Raw genomic sequence first — 17,446 nt, forward strand, 5'->3', positions numbered from 1 at the left:
GTACATAAGATATGAATCATTGAAAATTGTGCTAGGCGTTCATTAGAATATATAGAGGTCTTCGTTTAAATATCAGTCAGGGTTTCTTTAACCGAGGGTTGCTGTTTACAAAGTAGCTCCTGAACTATAGGATCTTAATGGTATGAAGTTGAAGTAATACCATAAAACGTTTTAGTTCGTCATCATACCTTAGTTGACCGTTATGAAACGTGTGTCACATATAACCACCGATACATTAAAAATGTATAGCCTTAATCCCGACCTTTTTCTTATTCATGACTGATCAGTTGGTGGGTGTCACTAGTAATGCAATACATTCTTACTCTTCAGTTTACTTTCTGATAGGGTTTTATTTGCAATGTTATGTGAATAATTATTCTTCCTTTCGTCTTTTTTTCTATTGGCTGCCAATGTGTTGTCTGTCCTATTTTATGATTTTTGATTACCTTCTTGCTATCCATTTACGAAGGGGAGGTTTTCCGTAACGAAAGTTTGTCAACACAAATTTCCCAAGTTAATTAAACTTGGTAGAATTACTTCATTCCTGACTTATAACATCAGTGTCGATATACTTTTTTTCTTTTTATCTGATAAAGTTTTTGAAATTCCCCTATTAAAGAAACCTAGGACTTAAACATTTCTACTTATTTGAGAGTGAAAGCAAAATGTTCCACAGTTTACCATTGAATAGAACCAAACTAAGGCATTGTATCATAGGTCAAATTTATTTGTTCAGTGTATGTTCACTGGTGTTAATATGCCCTTCGATTGAGTTAAGCTATTTCAGTTGATATTTTATAGTGTGTCTTTCTATGTTGTGATGTTACACTATTGTTTCAGGAAAAAGGGTTAAGGTTTGGTACCATTAAAACGTTTAAACCCGCTGCATTTGTTTGCACCTGTCCTAAGTCAGGAATCTGATGTTCAGTAGTTGTCGTTTGTTGATGTGGTTCATAAGTGTTTCTCGTTTCTCGTTTTTTATATAGATTGAATGGTTTTACACTAGTAATTTTTGGGGCCCTTTATAGCTTGCTGTTCGGTGTGAGCCAATGCTTCGTGTTGAAGGCCGTACTTTGACCTATAATGGTTTACTTTTATAAATTTTGACTTGGATGGAGAGTTGTCTCATTGGCACTCATACCACATCTTCTTATATCTATCAGTAGTTTACCGATTTTGAATTCTCATTAATCGTTTATGAAGACAAATCATAGTAACAAGCAAAAACTGATGAAATCGCTTGAACTCTAAAAGGAGTGAGACCCGGTACGTGAACACGGTAAGCGGATCCTAACCTCACATAATTATCTCACAGTAATACAACAATCACTTAATTTCATGTGATATCTTGTACAGATTTGATAATTTTTTGTTATGCATCTATTTTTTTTAAAAACTTTTTTTTTTATATTAGTTTTGTATTTTCCAATAGCATATAGAAGTAAATCAAGAAAACTTCTTCGAAAGTATAATTTTCATTTTTTAGCACTGGCTTGATACCACTGCTGGTGGAATGTTAGTCCTCGAGGGTTTCGTCAACTCAGTAGTCAGGGATTCGTTATTTTCAACATATTTTTTTTTATTTCTCAATTGATAAATTAAGAGATTATTAAACATCTAAGTTTCCGACTCTCTCAGGCAAAGTTGACCTTCGATAACTTTGGTCATTCTTTTAATGTTCTTTTGGTCATAAATGTTCTCATGTTCATCATTTTTTTTTTTGGTTAAAGCGTTCCTGATGAAGATACATTTGCATCATCACGTATATTTATTCTAGGCTCAAATCTAATGTTATTTGAATTCGGATGTCAAACTATCTATCCTCAAGTGGTTTGTCACTGTCATTTAATCCGGAATTTTTGTGAACGAAACCGATATTGTTGTCATATCGGATTTACAAAATCGTACCATATTGCAAAGATCCTATAAGGCTGAACTATTAAAACAAAAAACAAAATGAAATGAAATTTCATTTACATACATTTAACAAATCTTTTCCGAAAATTTAAAATATACTATACTGATCATGATGGACACTTTTGTATCAAATCAATCTATTCAATCCTATATTGCTATACAAAATATAAGCAGAGACTTCCAAATCAATATTAAAACGGTATGAAACAATTATCGTAGTGACTATTAATAAGAAATGATTATTGTAAAATATTGATTACGTTTTTCGTGAGATGCAAGGTCCTTGTGAATTGAAACCATGCAAGTATTTTTTTTCATTCACTACAGTTTGAATTTAAGATATTAATTTATGTGTGTGCATCCCTGATAATTGGTGGTCACATGTTGCATATAATTTTCATAATATTTTCACTATTAAAACCTGTGAAACATAATATAACATTATTAATAATTTGAATAAATATTCCCTTGATCTGATAGTATCTTTTAATGAAATTAAATATTTTTAACAGAAATATCGTTTAGTTTTAATTCTCTTTTCTTTCCAACATTTGGTTACATATGTTGCATATGCCTCTACAAAACATCACTGGCTTAACGTTCAGAAATAATCAGTTTAATCTTGGACATAATATATTGTCAGTTTACTATTCCCATGTTTTTCCTCAGATGCACAATAGCACGTTGTATTAAATACTCCATACACAACGCGTACAGTGACCGTCTCAAAACATAAATTATATAATTGCTTTATCATTATACGTGATATTTGATAAACATTCACATCAAAACTCATATGTTCTGTCAAATGGCAAAAAGGTTGGAATTTATAAATGATTTTTTTCTGCAATCTAGTCTTTACTGCTTTACTTTCCAATCTATAACGAACTTTGATTGTTGAAATATACAATGTCACGTGATAGCCTATACATAGAGGGACCGTATTAAAAAGATAGAAAACTATCTGTATAAACAATCGAATATTTTCGAGGCATTCCGAGAATCTTGTTTCCGAGGATATCTGAATGGCCCATATAAGCTTCCAAAACTCACCAATATATAGGCCTTGACGGGTTCACGCAAAAATCATGAGTACTGTTGTTTGTCTAATTGTTATAAATAAAACAGGGAGGAATATAATTATAAAAACATATTGAGTTTAGTTTTGAATATTGTAAACGGTATATAATGGTACATAAATGGAACATTTCTTAAAAAAGAATTGAAAAGAGGGCAAATGTGTAGGTAAAATAGCATTTAAAACTTGTTAACCTACGAGGCAATGTTTTTTATGGAACAGTGACTGTTGATATATGAAGCAAAAGAAATAAAAAAAAAAGTAAAAAACATTTACATCCCTTTTACTAATCATGTTAACATTTAAAGTGGGCTAATATCAAATAGGAAAATAACAAAAATATCGAACTCCAAGGAAAATTCAGAACGGAAAGTCCCTTATCAAATGTCAAAATCAAAAGCTCAAACACATCAAACGAATGGATAACAACAGTCATGTTCCTGACTTGGTACAGGCATTTCCTCACGTAAAAAACGGTGGATCAAACCTGGCCCTATAGCTAGCTAAACCTCTCTCTTGTATGCCAGTCGCATACAATTCTATTATATTGACAACAATGTGTGATCAAACCCAACAGACATAATAGGTTAAAATGTCAAAAATAGGGGTACAGCAGTCAACATTGTGTTATAATCTTAATCACTATAAAAACAAACAAATATGTCAAAAAAGAAAAACAAAATGGCACATAGACAAAGCACATAAGCAAATTTAAAATGAAAGACAAGAATACAAAAAATGACCATTGCACAATAACACGCCAAAAAGATATTACCAAAAATGGACTAAACAGTAAAGGTTAATAATTTACAAAGACAAATAAAAGAACACTATAACACGTAATTAAGATGATAAACAACGTCAGTACCTAGAATCTATACTTCAAGACCATCATGTATTATTTGTGAAGTTGATACGGAATATTTATCAACTAGGTCTTGGTATCTTCCGATGAATTTTGTTTAGCAAAAGGTCGAGACGTTCTTTGACATAACCCTGGTTCATCAACTTTCAGCTCAGACACTGGTGACTTTTTATAAAAAAATCATTATTACAATGAGAGGCTAATTTTGTTATGTCACTCGAAGATTTGAATATGTTCTTAATTGGTCAGACAATACTTGGTCATGTTTTAGGAACATTTAAAACCCTCGGCTACGCCTCGGGCTTTCAATATTCATAAAACATGACCAAGTATTATATAACCTATAAGTATAGTTGCTTTATTGTGTATATTAAATAGGATGAAACAGGGAGCCATACGTCTATTTTCCAAAACCAATTTTTGTTGTTATACCACTTTTTCAGTGGAATGCTTTTATTTTTCTTAAATTTGAACATTTGACATCGTTCTGCATTCTTTGCACATTTTTCCCTGAGAGTTCGCGATGAAGGTTAGCATTTTGAATACAGCAAACTTTGTAACTAACTTTTACTACTGTCTGTAATGTGCTTGTCAGTAATCTCTTGTCTGTTGTTTTCGTATTTCATATCTTTCTGTATTTCGGGATACATTGTTGTGAGTTGAAGATCTTGCATTGTTTCCTTTAAATCTATCTACACCTGTTATATCGTGGATGATTTTCAGCTTGATATATTGTTTATGTATATACACCTGTCAATTATTGAAGACTGTATGTTGCCATCTAGATGCTTTTGGAAATATTTGTCGCTGTGTTGTTGTTTCATTGAAGTATATTCCACATCATTTTATTCGTACATCTGCTTTAATTATTGCAGATCACATCAATTGCGGCAAAAAGTTTCATTGACTACACTTGATGAAGCTTATAGTCGTCACAGTTTAATATCAGTCTAGTATAAAACATGCTTCTATGTTATGTTCAATTGAAGATGATGCATTTTTGTCAATTAAATAATATCAGATTATTACATGGCATTTTTCATATCAGATGTATTATCAGCCCTCGAGCCGAAGATATGAAAAATGACATGTTATGATCTTTTTATCATATGCTTCAACAATGGAGAAAGATAACAGTTTACTATATTGATCCTTTTAAGTGGTTCTCAGGTAGAAGTTCAAAAAGTGAAAAGTTTACGGACGACAGAGGCCAAATGTAAATATCCGATATGAAATCTTTCTATCATATGCCTCAACAGAGGAGAAAAACAACAGTATAATATAGTTTTATATTGACGGTAAAAAAATCAACAAAACATAATGAACATTGTTTGGAAAAGTCAATATTTGTAAAGTAACTTGCTAAATTATGCTGGAAAGTTTGAAAAATGCATTTATTATATCATTTATTTTGCATTTTACATATTATATTTTCCTGTCTCCGAATATTTGTTTTGTACCCTCCTTTGTTATGTTTTTCACTGAAAACGTACCATTGAGGTGTATTTTCCGGAATTTGCCTGGTAATGTCGGAATGCCATGCGATAACGTTACGGAAAGGCATGCGATAATAGCCGGAAGCAGTTGATAATTTTTTCATACAGCCCGCTAAGCACCATTTCGGAAAATATGAAATTCACGTAAATTTAATGCTATTATCATACTTTAAAAATTATAAGTTATTTACTCTAAGTAAATGATAAATAATGATACATCGTTACATAATATAATGTAATCATCTAAGTACTTTATAATGTAAATTAAGGATAATGTACCCTTTTGTTGTTTCAATGCTAAACATATGAAAATTTTATAAAATTTCAACAGCCTTTCCCCTTGTACTCGTTATTTGACAATTCGGTGCTAAATAGAAAGAGGATTATTGCATGCAGTGCTAGCAATGATTTCCCTAAAAACAAGTATCTAAATAAAGATATTGGTTAAAACAGGTATAAAAACAGACTTATTCAAGTACAGCTTCTACTCGACTGTAGTGGATCAACACGAGGTTTTTTGGATGGTAAAGGTTGTTTAGGATTTTTTGTCGAAAATAAACGCTAGCACATCATGGACTAACAAATGAGTAATCTATGTTTACAATTACAATTAACGAAAATCTCTGTAATGAAGTCAGCGGTTTTTTTGCCAAAAAATTGGCTTTATTAGCCACCAAATCCCCATTTTCTATTAAATGCAATGAAATAGTTAGTAGAATTGCTTCGAACAACGTTTCCTTTTAGTATGTGTACAAAATGGCACGCCACTTTTATACTAAAATTTTATAGTTTTGATATTGTAGCACTTAGGACTACAGAAGGGGTCATAAACTTTCAGCATTACATTTCTTTTATATACATTATCCAAATTTAAAGATATTATCGCTATCTTTCTTGATCTGAAAGTATGAATTTTATGTTTAAGAATTTCACGTTTCACTTAATGCTGTTAAAATCAACGTGTAGATGGTAAGCTATATTTGTTTGCTTGACAAACATTTGCTCAGGTCAAATAACACACAAAACATAATTTATGTCACAAGAAGGAATAATCCTACGTTCAAGGTTGCGTACTAAACTGGAGGTACATATCATTCATTATATGTATGATTTTATATACATGTATCTATTGCATATTCAAATGTAAATATATTTCGAAGGAAAAATATCAATGTATGTACATATGTAGCCTGTTATCGAAGATTGTCCTAAGATCTGACCTAAAATATATATCTTAGGACATAGTTAAGGATAATTTTAGAACCATCTGAGTCTTAACACAGGTCTGAGAATGCACACCGAAGATCTCTTAGGACTATCTTAAAAAATGCATCCCAATTCACCATTATAATAATATCAACAAAGATTGCACATTGTAATTTAATGAATCAAAACGAAAGAACGAATATGAATAGAGATTTAAAAGATTTAAATGTAAACATTTTCAACTATATATATTATGATTATGTGGAGGGAGATGAATTCTGGTTGTCACGTTACAGAGGTCAAAGGCAATATCGTGCATCTTTCATATAAATATTGAGTAGTTTTACTATTTTTGCCGTAAAAGACATCCTAAATTCATTCCTACAGTTAGAATCATATAAAGGTCACAATAAGAGTCCAAACTTAGGGCCAATTCTGAGCCATATATTAAGTTGAAAAATAATGTTTGAAAAACCCACTTGAGACTTAATAATGTCCTACATGTACGATAGACCTAAGACCAATCTTAAGACATCTTCGATAAAAGGACATCTGTGCATGAAATAGAATCAAACCTGAAAAATGTTTTAATTCTTTTCAGGACAAAAGGATTGTATTTGACAATTCCGCTAGAGACAAATACATGTGCAAAGAACTGTAAAACTTGACTTGGATTTTTTTATCATCTGAATACTATATATTATGCATTTTTTTAGTAAACTTTTGAATCCTTTTAGTAAGAAATCTTCAGTTTTCCTATTCATATAAATAATATGAACGCTATAGACGTAAAAAGGCTTTTTATCCTGTACAAAGTGCGTGTGCATTTCTCTTCTCATCTCGAAAAACTTCCCACGATAGCCGTTCCGATAGTGTTAATTCTTTTTGAAATATTGTTACTAAACACACAGACACAGATACAAGAGAATTTCAAAGGTATTCATGGATTCTTCAGAATATCAATTTCAGTTGTTTTAAAAGATCAAACATACATGAACACATGAGGAATAGAATATTAAATCCTACGTATTGCATTATATATGCACCAATCTCCTGTATTACAAAGTTTCATTAGATATCCTGAACTGAAATGCAGCAACAGCTATATCTTTATGGTATTATAATGCAAGTTAATATCATTTGCAATTATAATTTCGTAAGTTGATAGTCATCACATGCAAGCTCTTCAATATTGGACGCATGGTTTGTTACGCCGTCCTTAATCTTTTCGTTGCATCCCCCTGAAGCTGCGTCTATTACCGACTTCTCGTCAGATTGAATTTTCTTTCCATCAGCCCGTTTACTGTAACATCCTTCGGACATCCAACGAAGGCAAACTTTTGTGGAGAAAATACGATCGTACAGTAAAGCACCGGCGGTAGCTCCGACTAGATCTCCTATCCAATAAAGCTGTAGAATAAAAAAAAAATAGTGAGCCATTCCGATAGTATACAAATTTAGTACAAGAAAAATATAATTGAGTTTAAAACTATATTTATATTAGAGAGACAGCGATACTTTTCTTTATGAATTGAAAATTTTAAAATGCTAAGTAAATTAACATTAAATACAAAAAAGATACTTTTTCAACTGTATAAATTTTGTCAGAAACCTGTTAGATTTTACACTTTGTTTCAAGTAACTTCCAAATTCTTGGAATATGTGATCGCTGATAATAATAAACAAAAAAGATCATTTATTTACAGAATTTATCAAAGATATGAGCAGTACACCAAACCAAACCAGACAATTCAGGTGAAATATATAATAGTTTGTTTACTGTGATCGTAAAACCATCGCACCAACGTTGCTGACTTCCTAATCTGTATACTAGATTTGAACATTGGTAAACTACTGTCGCCTTTATTTGTTACATGCACACAGTTTTAAAGAAGTTAAACGTGCGCACAAACCTTCCTCTTTCCTAACGTAGACCATATGTCGTTATAATAAATTTAAACACAATTAAATCCGGCACAGTCTAATTACCAACAAGATAATCATCTTACTTGAACAAGAAAATAAAAGGCGGCACATAATTTAGAAAGCAGGACAAGCACGTGCATGTCAATTTATTGTTACAATTCAATATAAAAATATTGTGTTAATACAACGATTTAAAAGTTATGTCTGTTCAGGTTTGAACTAAAAATTAATAGATTTTTTTTTTACTAAATCTATCTACTATTTTTAGAACAAGTATTATATAAGGTTGTCTCGATTTTTTCATTATGTATGTTTGTGTTCTTCAATTTCTTCGCATTGAAAGTTTATTCCCGAATAAGGTCCGTTTAAATTTGCCTCATGGTTTAAGTTTCAAAAGTTGTGATTTGAGTGAAGATCAGACGAATCTGATGGTTGTATATTTTGAGCTTCGAAATCTAGCTTCACTAAATGGTCCTGAGACGTTAACAGTCAGTCGAAAATACATATAGGTTTGTGCTCCTGAGATGTGTACAGTCAAACGAAAATACAAAGAGGTTTGTACATGTACAGTCAGTAGAAAATACAAAGAGGTGTATGCTACTGAAACGTATACACTCAATAGAAAATACAAAGAGGTTTGTGCTACTGAGACGTATACAGTCAGTAGAAAATACAAAGAAATGTGTACTCTTGAGACGTATACAGTCAGTAGAAAATACAAAGAAATGTGTGCTCCTGAGAAGTATACAGTCAGTAGAAAATACAAAGAAATGTGTGCTCCTGAGACGTATACAGTCAGTAGAAAATACAAAGAAATGTGTGCTCCTAAGACGTATACAGTCTGTAGAAAATACAAAGAAATGTGTGCTCCTGAGACGTATACAGTCAGTAGAAAATACAAAGAAATGTGTGCTCTTGAGACGTATACAGTCAGTAGAAAATACAAAGAGGTTTGTGCTCCTAAGGCGTATACAGTTAGTAGAAAATACAAAAAAAAGTTTGTACTCCTGAGACTTATACAGTCAATAGAAAATACAAAGAGGTTTGTGCTACTGAGACGTATACAGTCAGTAGAAAATACAAAGAGGTTTGTGCTCCTGAGACGTATACAGTCTGTAGAAAATACAAAGAGGTTTGTGCTCTTGAGACTTATACAGTCTGTAGAAAATACAAAGAAGTTTGTGCTCTTGAGACGTATACAGTCAGTCGAAAATACATATAGGTTTGTGCTCCTGAGATGTGTACAGTCAAACGAAAATACAAAGAGGTTTGTACATGTACAGTCAGTAGAAAATACAAAGAGGTGTATGCTACTGAAAGGTATACACTCAATAGAAAATACAAAGAGGTTTGTGCTACTGAGACGTATACAGTCAGTAGAAAATACAAAGAAATGTGTACTCTTGAGACGTATACAGTCAGTAGAAAATACAAAGAAATGTGTGCTCCTGAGAAGTATACAGTCAGTAGAAAATACAAAGAAATGTGTGCTCCTGAGACGTATACAGTCAGTAGAAAATACAAAGAAATGTGTGCTCCTAAGACGTATACAGTCTGTAGAAAATACAAAGAAATGTGTGCTCCTGAGACGTATACAGTCAGTAGAAAATACAAAGAAATGTGTGCTCTTGAGACGTATACAGTCAGTAGAAAATACAAAGAGGTTTGTGCTCCTAAGGCGTATACAGTTAGTAGAAAATACAAAAAAAAGTTTGTACTCCTGAGACTTATACAGTCAATAGAAAATACAAAGAGGTTTGTGCTACTGAGACGTATACAGTCAGTAGAAAATACAAAGAGGTTTGTGCTCCTGAGACGTATACAGTCTGTAGAAAATACAAAGAGGTTTGTGCTCTTGAGACTTATACAGTCTGTAGAAAATACAAAGAAGTTTGTGCTCTTGAGACTTATACAGTCTGTAGAAAATACAAAGAAGTTTGTGCTCTTGAGACGTATACAGTAAGTAGAAAAATGAATTGAGGTGTGTAAATTAAAAATATTCTCTCGTATTATTTTTTTCACTATATCCTAAAGTCTGTTATTCACATCTTTTGCCATATTTAGAAGCATTATTATAATTTTTCTTCATCATAATTATTTAGCGAAACATATTCTTGCGGAGAACGTATTGAACATTGAGGAATGTTTCAAAATGTGCAAGGGTGATAGTTTTTATCGCAAGTTTTACCAGTGTAGTAGATGTTTGAATTATTTGAGACAGCTACATCATTACAATTAGTGTTTTTCTCCTAAACAAGTTTAACGACCGTCAATACGATAAACGTACTAAGTTGAAGTGCACCAATATCCTCGAAAAATTGTGTTAAATCCTTACATGTATACTCAACCCAAACATTTGTTATTTTTCTTTCAAGTTCAAATTTGATTGCAACCCAAGGATTCCGAACATGTGTACCGCCCATGAAAAGTGAAATCGACATATTGTTTATACAGGTTACGAAAGCAGTTACTACAACACGGTTAATCGAAGCGTAAACAAAGGAAAAAAAAATCAAACGGTCCAATCACATTCAAGTATTTGTAAATATGCAAATCATATCAAAACTATCTAGCTATAACGGGTATAGGGATTTTTAGGAAGAAAGATAACGAGTATAGCAGGGTTAAACATGATTGTTTTTAAGCGATTCCATGTTAACTTGTTAACTACGTATAGTCATTTTTACTTTTGTTATTATTGTATGTGGGTTTTTTGCTTCGCATTGAGTTTTAAATTTTGAAATAAGGTTAAAAGTCCGGTGTACCCTGTCTGTCTAATATGTACACCTTTCAACTATCATATATACCAAATACGGCTGACCACTTTCTTGTAATAACTAAAAACTAAAAAAATATTTTGCCCCCCCCCCCCCCCCCCCCCCAAAAATGACTACTAGTGCAAATGTATATGGTTTTTAAATGGGTTATTGAACCAGGGAAATAAGGTCAATGTGTTAATATCATTTGCCAGACGGATACATCAGAACAAAGGACATCTGTATACAATATATAGAGTATTCAGCCCTTTTTCATTTCTGAAATAGAAAGCATAGTATATAAAACAAATATTTTGCGCCGAACGCCACCATGTCTTTCTATTTCGCATTCGGTGACATCCGGCGAAAGTGAGACACAAACTTTATTTTCTATGAGACTATGGAGAACAATGACTGTCATTTAATTTGATTACGTCTACTTACCCACATTTTGTCTAACTTCCCTGTCATGATAGCTGGACCTAAATTTCTAGCCGGGTTCATACAACCTCCAGATATATTCCACTGAAAAAAAGATATCAACAAGGTGTAGGACAAGATGATGTTTTGAATTCCATATTATTCAAGTTTTTCATTTATAAACTTCCAACAATATTACAAAAAAAGTCAGATTAGCAGTTTGTTTTAATGACAAGAGGATATCATGCCTGCTCTATGCAGATGATCGTTTTTTGTTTATCAGAAACTTAGACAGAACGGCAATGCAATCTTTATATTTCATATAACTATTGCAATTGGTGCTGTCTAGAAGTAAACTCAAATATAACAAAAATAATTGTTTTCGTAAAAAAATAGAAGATTTGGGAAGGAAAATACAGACTGTATAAAGCAATATCAATTCTTGGGTCTTATTATTGAAATGCTATGAAAATTAAATGAGGCTAGAAAACAGTTTTTAAAAAGAACAAGTTTGAAAGCCTGAATTGAGCTTTAAAGAAACCTGAATTCTTCAAGCTTAAGCACAAATGGATTTCTACATTTATTTGATCATTGTATCAACCTATTATCCTTTAAGATTGCGAGAACTGGGTGTTATTGATATTACTCCAAACAGAAAATCATTATCTTTATTTAATATATTCAAGGACTTGGAAAAGACTCAACTTCAAATTTTGTAAATATATACTTGGGGTCTCTAAACTATGCACTAACATAGGAGTTATAACAGAAATTTGAAGATATCCTCTTTACATAGTTATGTGGAAACTAGTCTTCATGTATTGGCACATAGTAGAAAATTCATCAACAAACTTGTTGAATAATACATACGAGGAATATGTTATTTTGCATGTAAGCATAAACAAGGGCCATTACTCCTAGTAATTAAACATTGATCTGGCTAATTGTAATTGTAAACCTAACGATTTGTTTACGAGTTCCATAGCATAAGTCGATAATTGACGAAGGGTTAAGTACCGTAACCTTACACATTAATATACTGTAATAGCATTGTACTAAAACAAATATTAAGACAACTCTCCGTCAAACATTTTTGTGTGTACGAAACGCCGTATGTTACGTAAGTTTCCAACCCCGAATTTTGGGACAGTGTCGCGCTTTCTGCACGAATAAATTTAATATAAAATTGAGAATGGAAATGGGGAATGTGTCAAAGAGACAACAACCCGACCATAGATACTCTACACAATGATTCGTAAGTTGTATCTAGCAAGGCAAAACGTCTAACTCTATTTAACATGATCTAATTTTCACGTACATTCTAAATTACGATGACGGTCCAAAATCACGTGAAAATCGCCTTTCTTAGGAAGACTGGAAACACACCTTTTCTTGATCTCCATAGGCATGCTTCGTGAAACAAAGGGCGCACAATTTTATAACGCAAGAATTCAATTACTTAAAGGAAATGATTCAACATTTGAAATTTTTAAAATTCTTCTTCTCTTATTTAAAAATACAATGTTTTCCATAACACAGTATAGTTCGGTGTGAGCCGATGCTCCGTGTTGAAGGCCGTACCTTGACCTATAATGGTTTACTTTTATAAATTGTTACTTGGATGGAGAGTTGTCTCATTGGCACTCCTACCACATCTTCCTATATCTATATAGTAACAATTAATCCTGTGTTCGCCTTAAAATGATACCTTGACTGAAATAATATTGATCGAAAAGCATTTCGTCGTGTGAATCTTATAGTGTTATATGTCCGTTTTTGATAAAAATGGAGATATCTATATTTTTGATATCCAAGTGCAATGGTCTATCTCCCTATACAACTATAATACAAGATTTCTACACCCTACACGTTTTTGTCAGAACTACATTGTTCTATCTCCACATTCCCATTTGCTTATTCATCAAGTTAGTTCAGATAAAAATATTTTTATAGTGTTGTATCTCCACTATTTTTCGGGTATTTTTGCTGTAAAATAATTATCAACATCATCTGAGTAGTACTATGCTTAGATTGTTTGCGTGGTTAAAACTCAATCTATGAGCAAATTCTTAGCAAATTCAGCAGTCCAAAATTGGGATTATTACACAGTTAAAAAATCCATGGTATATCTCCTGTAGAAATATAGGGATAAATTTCTAAAACAACATTGTTTGTAATGAAATGTTCTATCTCCAGTAAAGGGAAAGTTTTATTTATCGAAGTTGCTTGTCTATTTAAAAAACAATCGAACAAAAAGTTACTCTTCATGTACGTAAATTCAATTCCTATATATCTTTTTTATGCCTCAGTCAAATATTTAAGATATTGCCCTTTTAAACTTTAATTTAAATTCTTACCACTATTACCCAATGGGAAATGCATAATTATTGGATTCACACGACGATTTGTAAAACTGTCACGACTAACATTATTTCATCTTCTTAACAAGTTAGTGGTACATGACGTGTATTATACACTTACATACATGTAGCTACCTTCTTCCTTGTATAGTCATTAAGATAGACAAGATTTAAAACAACATGTCATTATAAACTCTAAACATGGAGATTTCAAATATTTAAGTTCTACCTAGTTGGATACACATATAGGTACAAATTACGTTCAATACATTGCATTACACTCTCACTATCGAATGTAAAGTATTTCGTCCTTTCTTTTTGTTCAACTAATCAAGATTAATTTTTTTCAATAGAGACAAGAAGAATGACATACTTTTTTTAAAACAAATGATGACCTCTGTGTCTAAAAATGTATGATACTATCCAGTATCAGGTATACGTCAACACACCAGCAAAGTAAATTAAAATATATGATATAGGGGTAATATAAATGCGACGTGAAAATGGTGCCCCAATCCATCAGCTTTGAACAGTTCACGAATATGATTAAACAGAGATTTAACATTTCAAATGTGAACACATAATAAACAGATACGTCGATCATCTCTGGCATGGGAATCAATACTAAGTCAGGACAGGTACAAGACAATGTCAGGACAGGTACAAGACAATGTCAGGACAGGTACAAAACAATGTCAGGACAGGTACAAGACAATGTCTAGTAATTCATATACTTTAAAGTATTTTCATCCCCTTATTAAGTTGTCTTTTTTGTAAATGTTACTCCACCACAACTTGGTTGACTGTAGTAGAATACATGTACCATAAAATGTCACCGATATGTAAGTTTTATTTTTAGTTATCGCAATCCCCCTTTTCTCTTCTGAGCTATGTTTGGATTTTTCCATATTTAGAATCAAACGTTTGCAAAGGAAAATTCATGACGTAACTTTTGGCTTTTAAAATCGAAAATGATAAACTAATTAATGAAACCTTCAGATGTTCTTCAGACAACTCTCTGCCAGATATCAATAATGATTTATGTATAGGGTGTTCTTAATATTAGCGTAGGGCTTCAAACTTCTTCTACTTAAAGCGAATCAACGAAAAACTATCAAAATTACCTAATTTTAGTGTGTTTGTTTCCCGTCCATTTGCAAATATTTCATGTACATTGAAGTCGGATACAAATTAAACAATAATTCCTTTTAAAGGTTTTTAAAATGGGTCGATCTGGTTGAAGGGCGGGTTTGACTGCTGGTGGAAAAAAATGGATTTTACCACTATACAAGTCATTGTGGAAAAGGAGAATATGTCGGGAAGCTACAGAAACTTTTCCTTGCAAAAGGTAACTTACGGACACCCGAACCGTCTATTACAAGGGTTCTTTTGTGTGCAGAGAGCGTGACACTCTCCTTAAACCGGACGTTGCTGCGTATTTATGCTCTCACATATACTAACAGACTACCACTCACATGGGTCTTACTTCCGAACGGGATCGACCCACGTGACCAGATTTCCATACCCAAGTTAACCCTTTGGGCAACCTTATCATTTTTGAGATATTCACAATATCATTAACATCCGAACAACTGTAACAATTCTAACCAAAAAGGTATTGCCACAATCTGTCTTCAACAAAGCAGTTGATGGGTGTTATTTTCTGAGGTAAGTCCGTTGCTTATATTTTAGCTGTATATATTAACTTCAATAATTTTTTTTCTAATATATTGGCAAGTATATAATGACTTCATTTTTTCGAAGTAGAACCTACTCCCGAGTTCATTAGCCTTCCATGATTGTAATTGGGGTTCATATTACTCAATCAAAATCCACTTTTTAATGAAATTCATGTTACTCTGTTTTATTCCTTTGTGTGTCAAGGTTAAATTTCTTATGGGTATCCTCTTTTCTTATATATTTTTCCCAATTCTTTTGAGACGACTTTGGTTTAACAGATATCATGTTCTTGTTTTGACATCGTCATTTCTACCTTGTATACGATAGTATATATTTGAACTGCTATTCAAATTAAAAAAGCATTGCTACATGTAAAAAAAAGTCAGACAAGGAATGAACAATGTGAATACCTACCCCACATAACACGTTAATCGACACAAGTAGACCAATCATCAATGGAGCGAACCCATGTACATCATCTCTCCCTTCATCGATCATTGCAAACGTTCCAAAAAGCATCATGAACGTTATTATCATCTCACAAACAATGGCTTGTCCGTCACTTATGTGTGGATTTGGGAGAATAACGCCAAAACCTCCACGTATGTGTTCATCTGTGATCGCATAAATAATTCCAGCGCCTGATACTGCACCTAATGTTTGACAAATTACGTATAGAACAAATCTTACTGTTGAAATTTGACCGGTGACAAAAAATCCCATTGAAATTGAAGGATTGACATGCCCACCACTAACCTTACTGAAAATAGTTATTGCCACTGCTATGTAGAAGCCAGTTTCGAGTGCAACATGCACACTAGAAACTGGTTTAAAGTCCCCGCTAAGTATATTGCATCCAACACCGTAAAATGCTAGCATGAAAACACCAATGAACTCGGCAGCACATGCCCGATACAGGGAAGGCGATTTAATATCTTCTATTTCTCGCCTCAGGTATTCCCGCCAAAATGTGTCCGTTTTATTTTTGGCCATCGTAAAATAGAATGTTCAATTATCTTTCATGTATGTAATTATAATACATACTTTCATAAACTGGTGAATAGCGTGTCAATTTTACACAATGGAATAAGTTACAATGATAGTCCTTTTATGCAGTACAGATTATAATCAAAAATTATCTTTCAAATTACTCACAACATATATATCCATTATTGTAACCATAAAATATTATGCGAATATATCATTACTATGAACTAGTATACAATTTTGGATATCAATCCAAGCAGAAACGATGTAAAATTCGTTTCGCGACATTTAACACATGTATATGAAATACACAAATCTAAATTTGATGATGTCGCTTCAGTCATCCAGTTCCTAAATGAATATCTCGAACACAATGATTCTGGTTGTCACCGACATAGTTTCCGTTATATATTTTTATATTGTTTACATCATATTTTCTTATTAAAAAACAATATTCCAAACATAAATAAAGTACGTTCAAGAAGCATAACAAGTTTTACAGTTAAATTCGAATTCGCCAAACTCAAGCGAATATAAATTATTTAATAAATAAAACAACACATGAATAGGATAAGTGTGCCTACAATTAAATATCCTTCATACTAAAATCCTTCACTATACATTCAGGCAAGCACTACTAATCCCAGCATATAATTTAATACAGTTAATACCCACATTAACAATATTCAACTCTGAAAGGGTTGGTAAACATAATAACGAACTGCTGCTACGTAAACTATAGGCAAACTTCGAAT

General features: G+C 32.4%; 1 protein-coding gene across 1 annotated transcript; it reads right to left on the bottom strand.

Moving 5' to 3' along the window:
* Window positions 1–5,135: 5,135 nt before the first annotated feature.
* LOC127730133 (aquaporin AQPAn.G-like) lies at window positions 5,136–16,969 on the bottom strand. The gene is made up of 3 exons (XM_052238275.1): window positions 16,119–16,969; window positions 11,689–11,769; window positions 5,136–7,972 (listed from the first exon to the last, which is right to left on the bottom strand). Exons 1-3 carry the CDS (start codon window positions 16,695–16,697, stop codon window positions 7,709–7,711), a joined length of 924 nt encoding a protein of 307 aa, XP_052094235.1. The 5' UTR covers window positions 16,698–16,969; the 3' UTR covers window positions 5,136–7,708.
* Window positions 16,970–17,446: the final 477 nt, after the last annotated feature.

This window comes from Mytilus californianus, unplaced genomic scaffold (genome assembly GCF_021869535.1).
Source record: "Mytilus californianus isolate M0D057914Y unplaced genomic scaffold, xbMytCali1.0.p SCAF_2, whole genome shotgun sequence".
NCBI classification, from domain to species: Eukaryota; Metazoa; Mollusca; class Bivalvia; order Mytilida; family Mytilidae; genus Mytilus; species Mytilus californianus.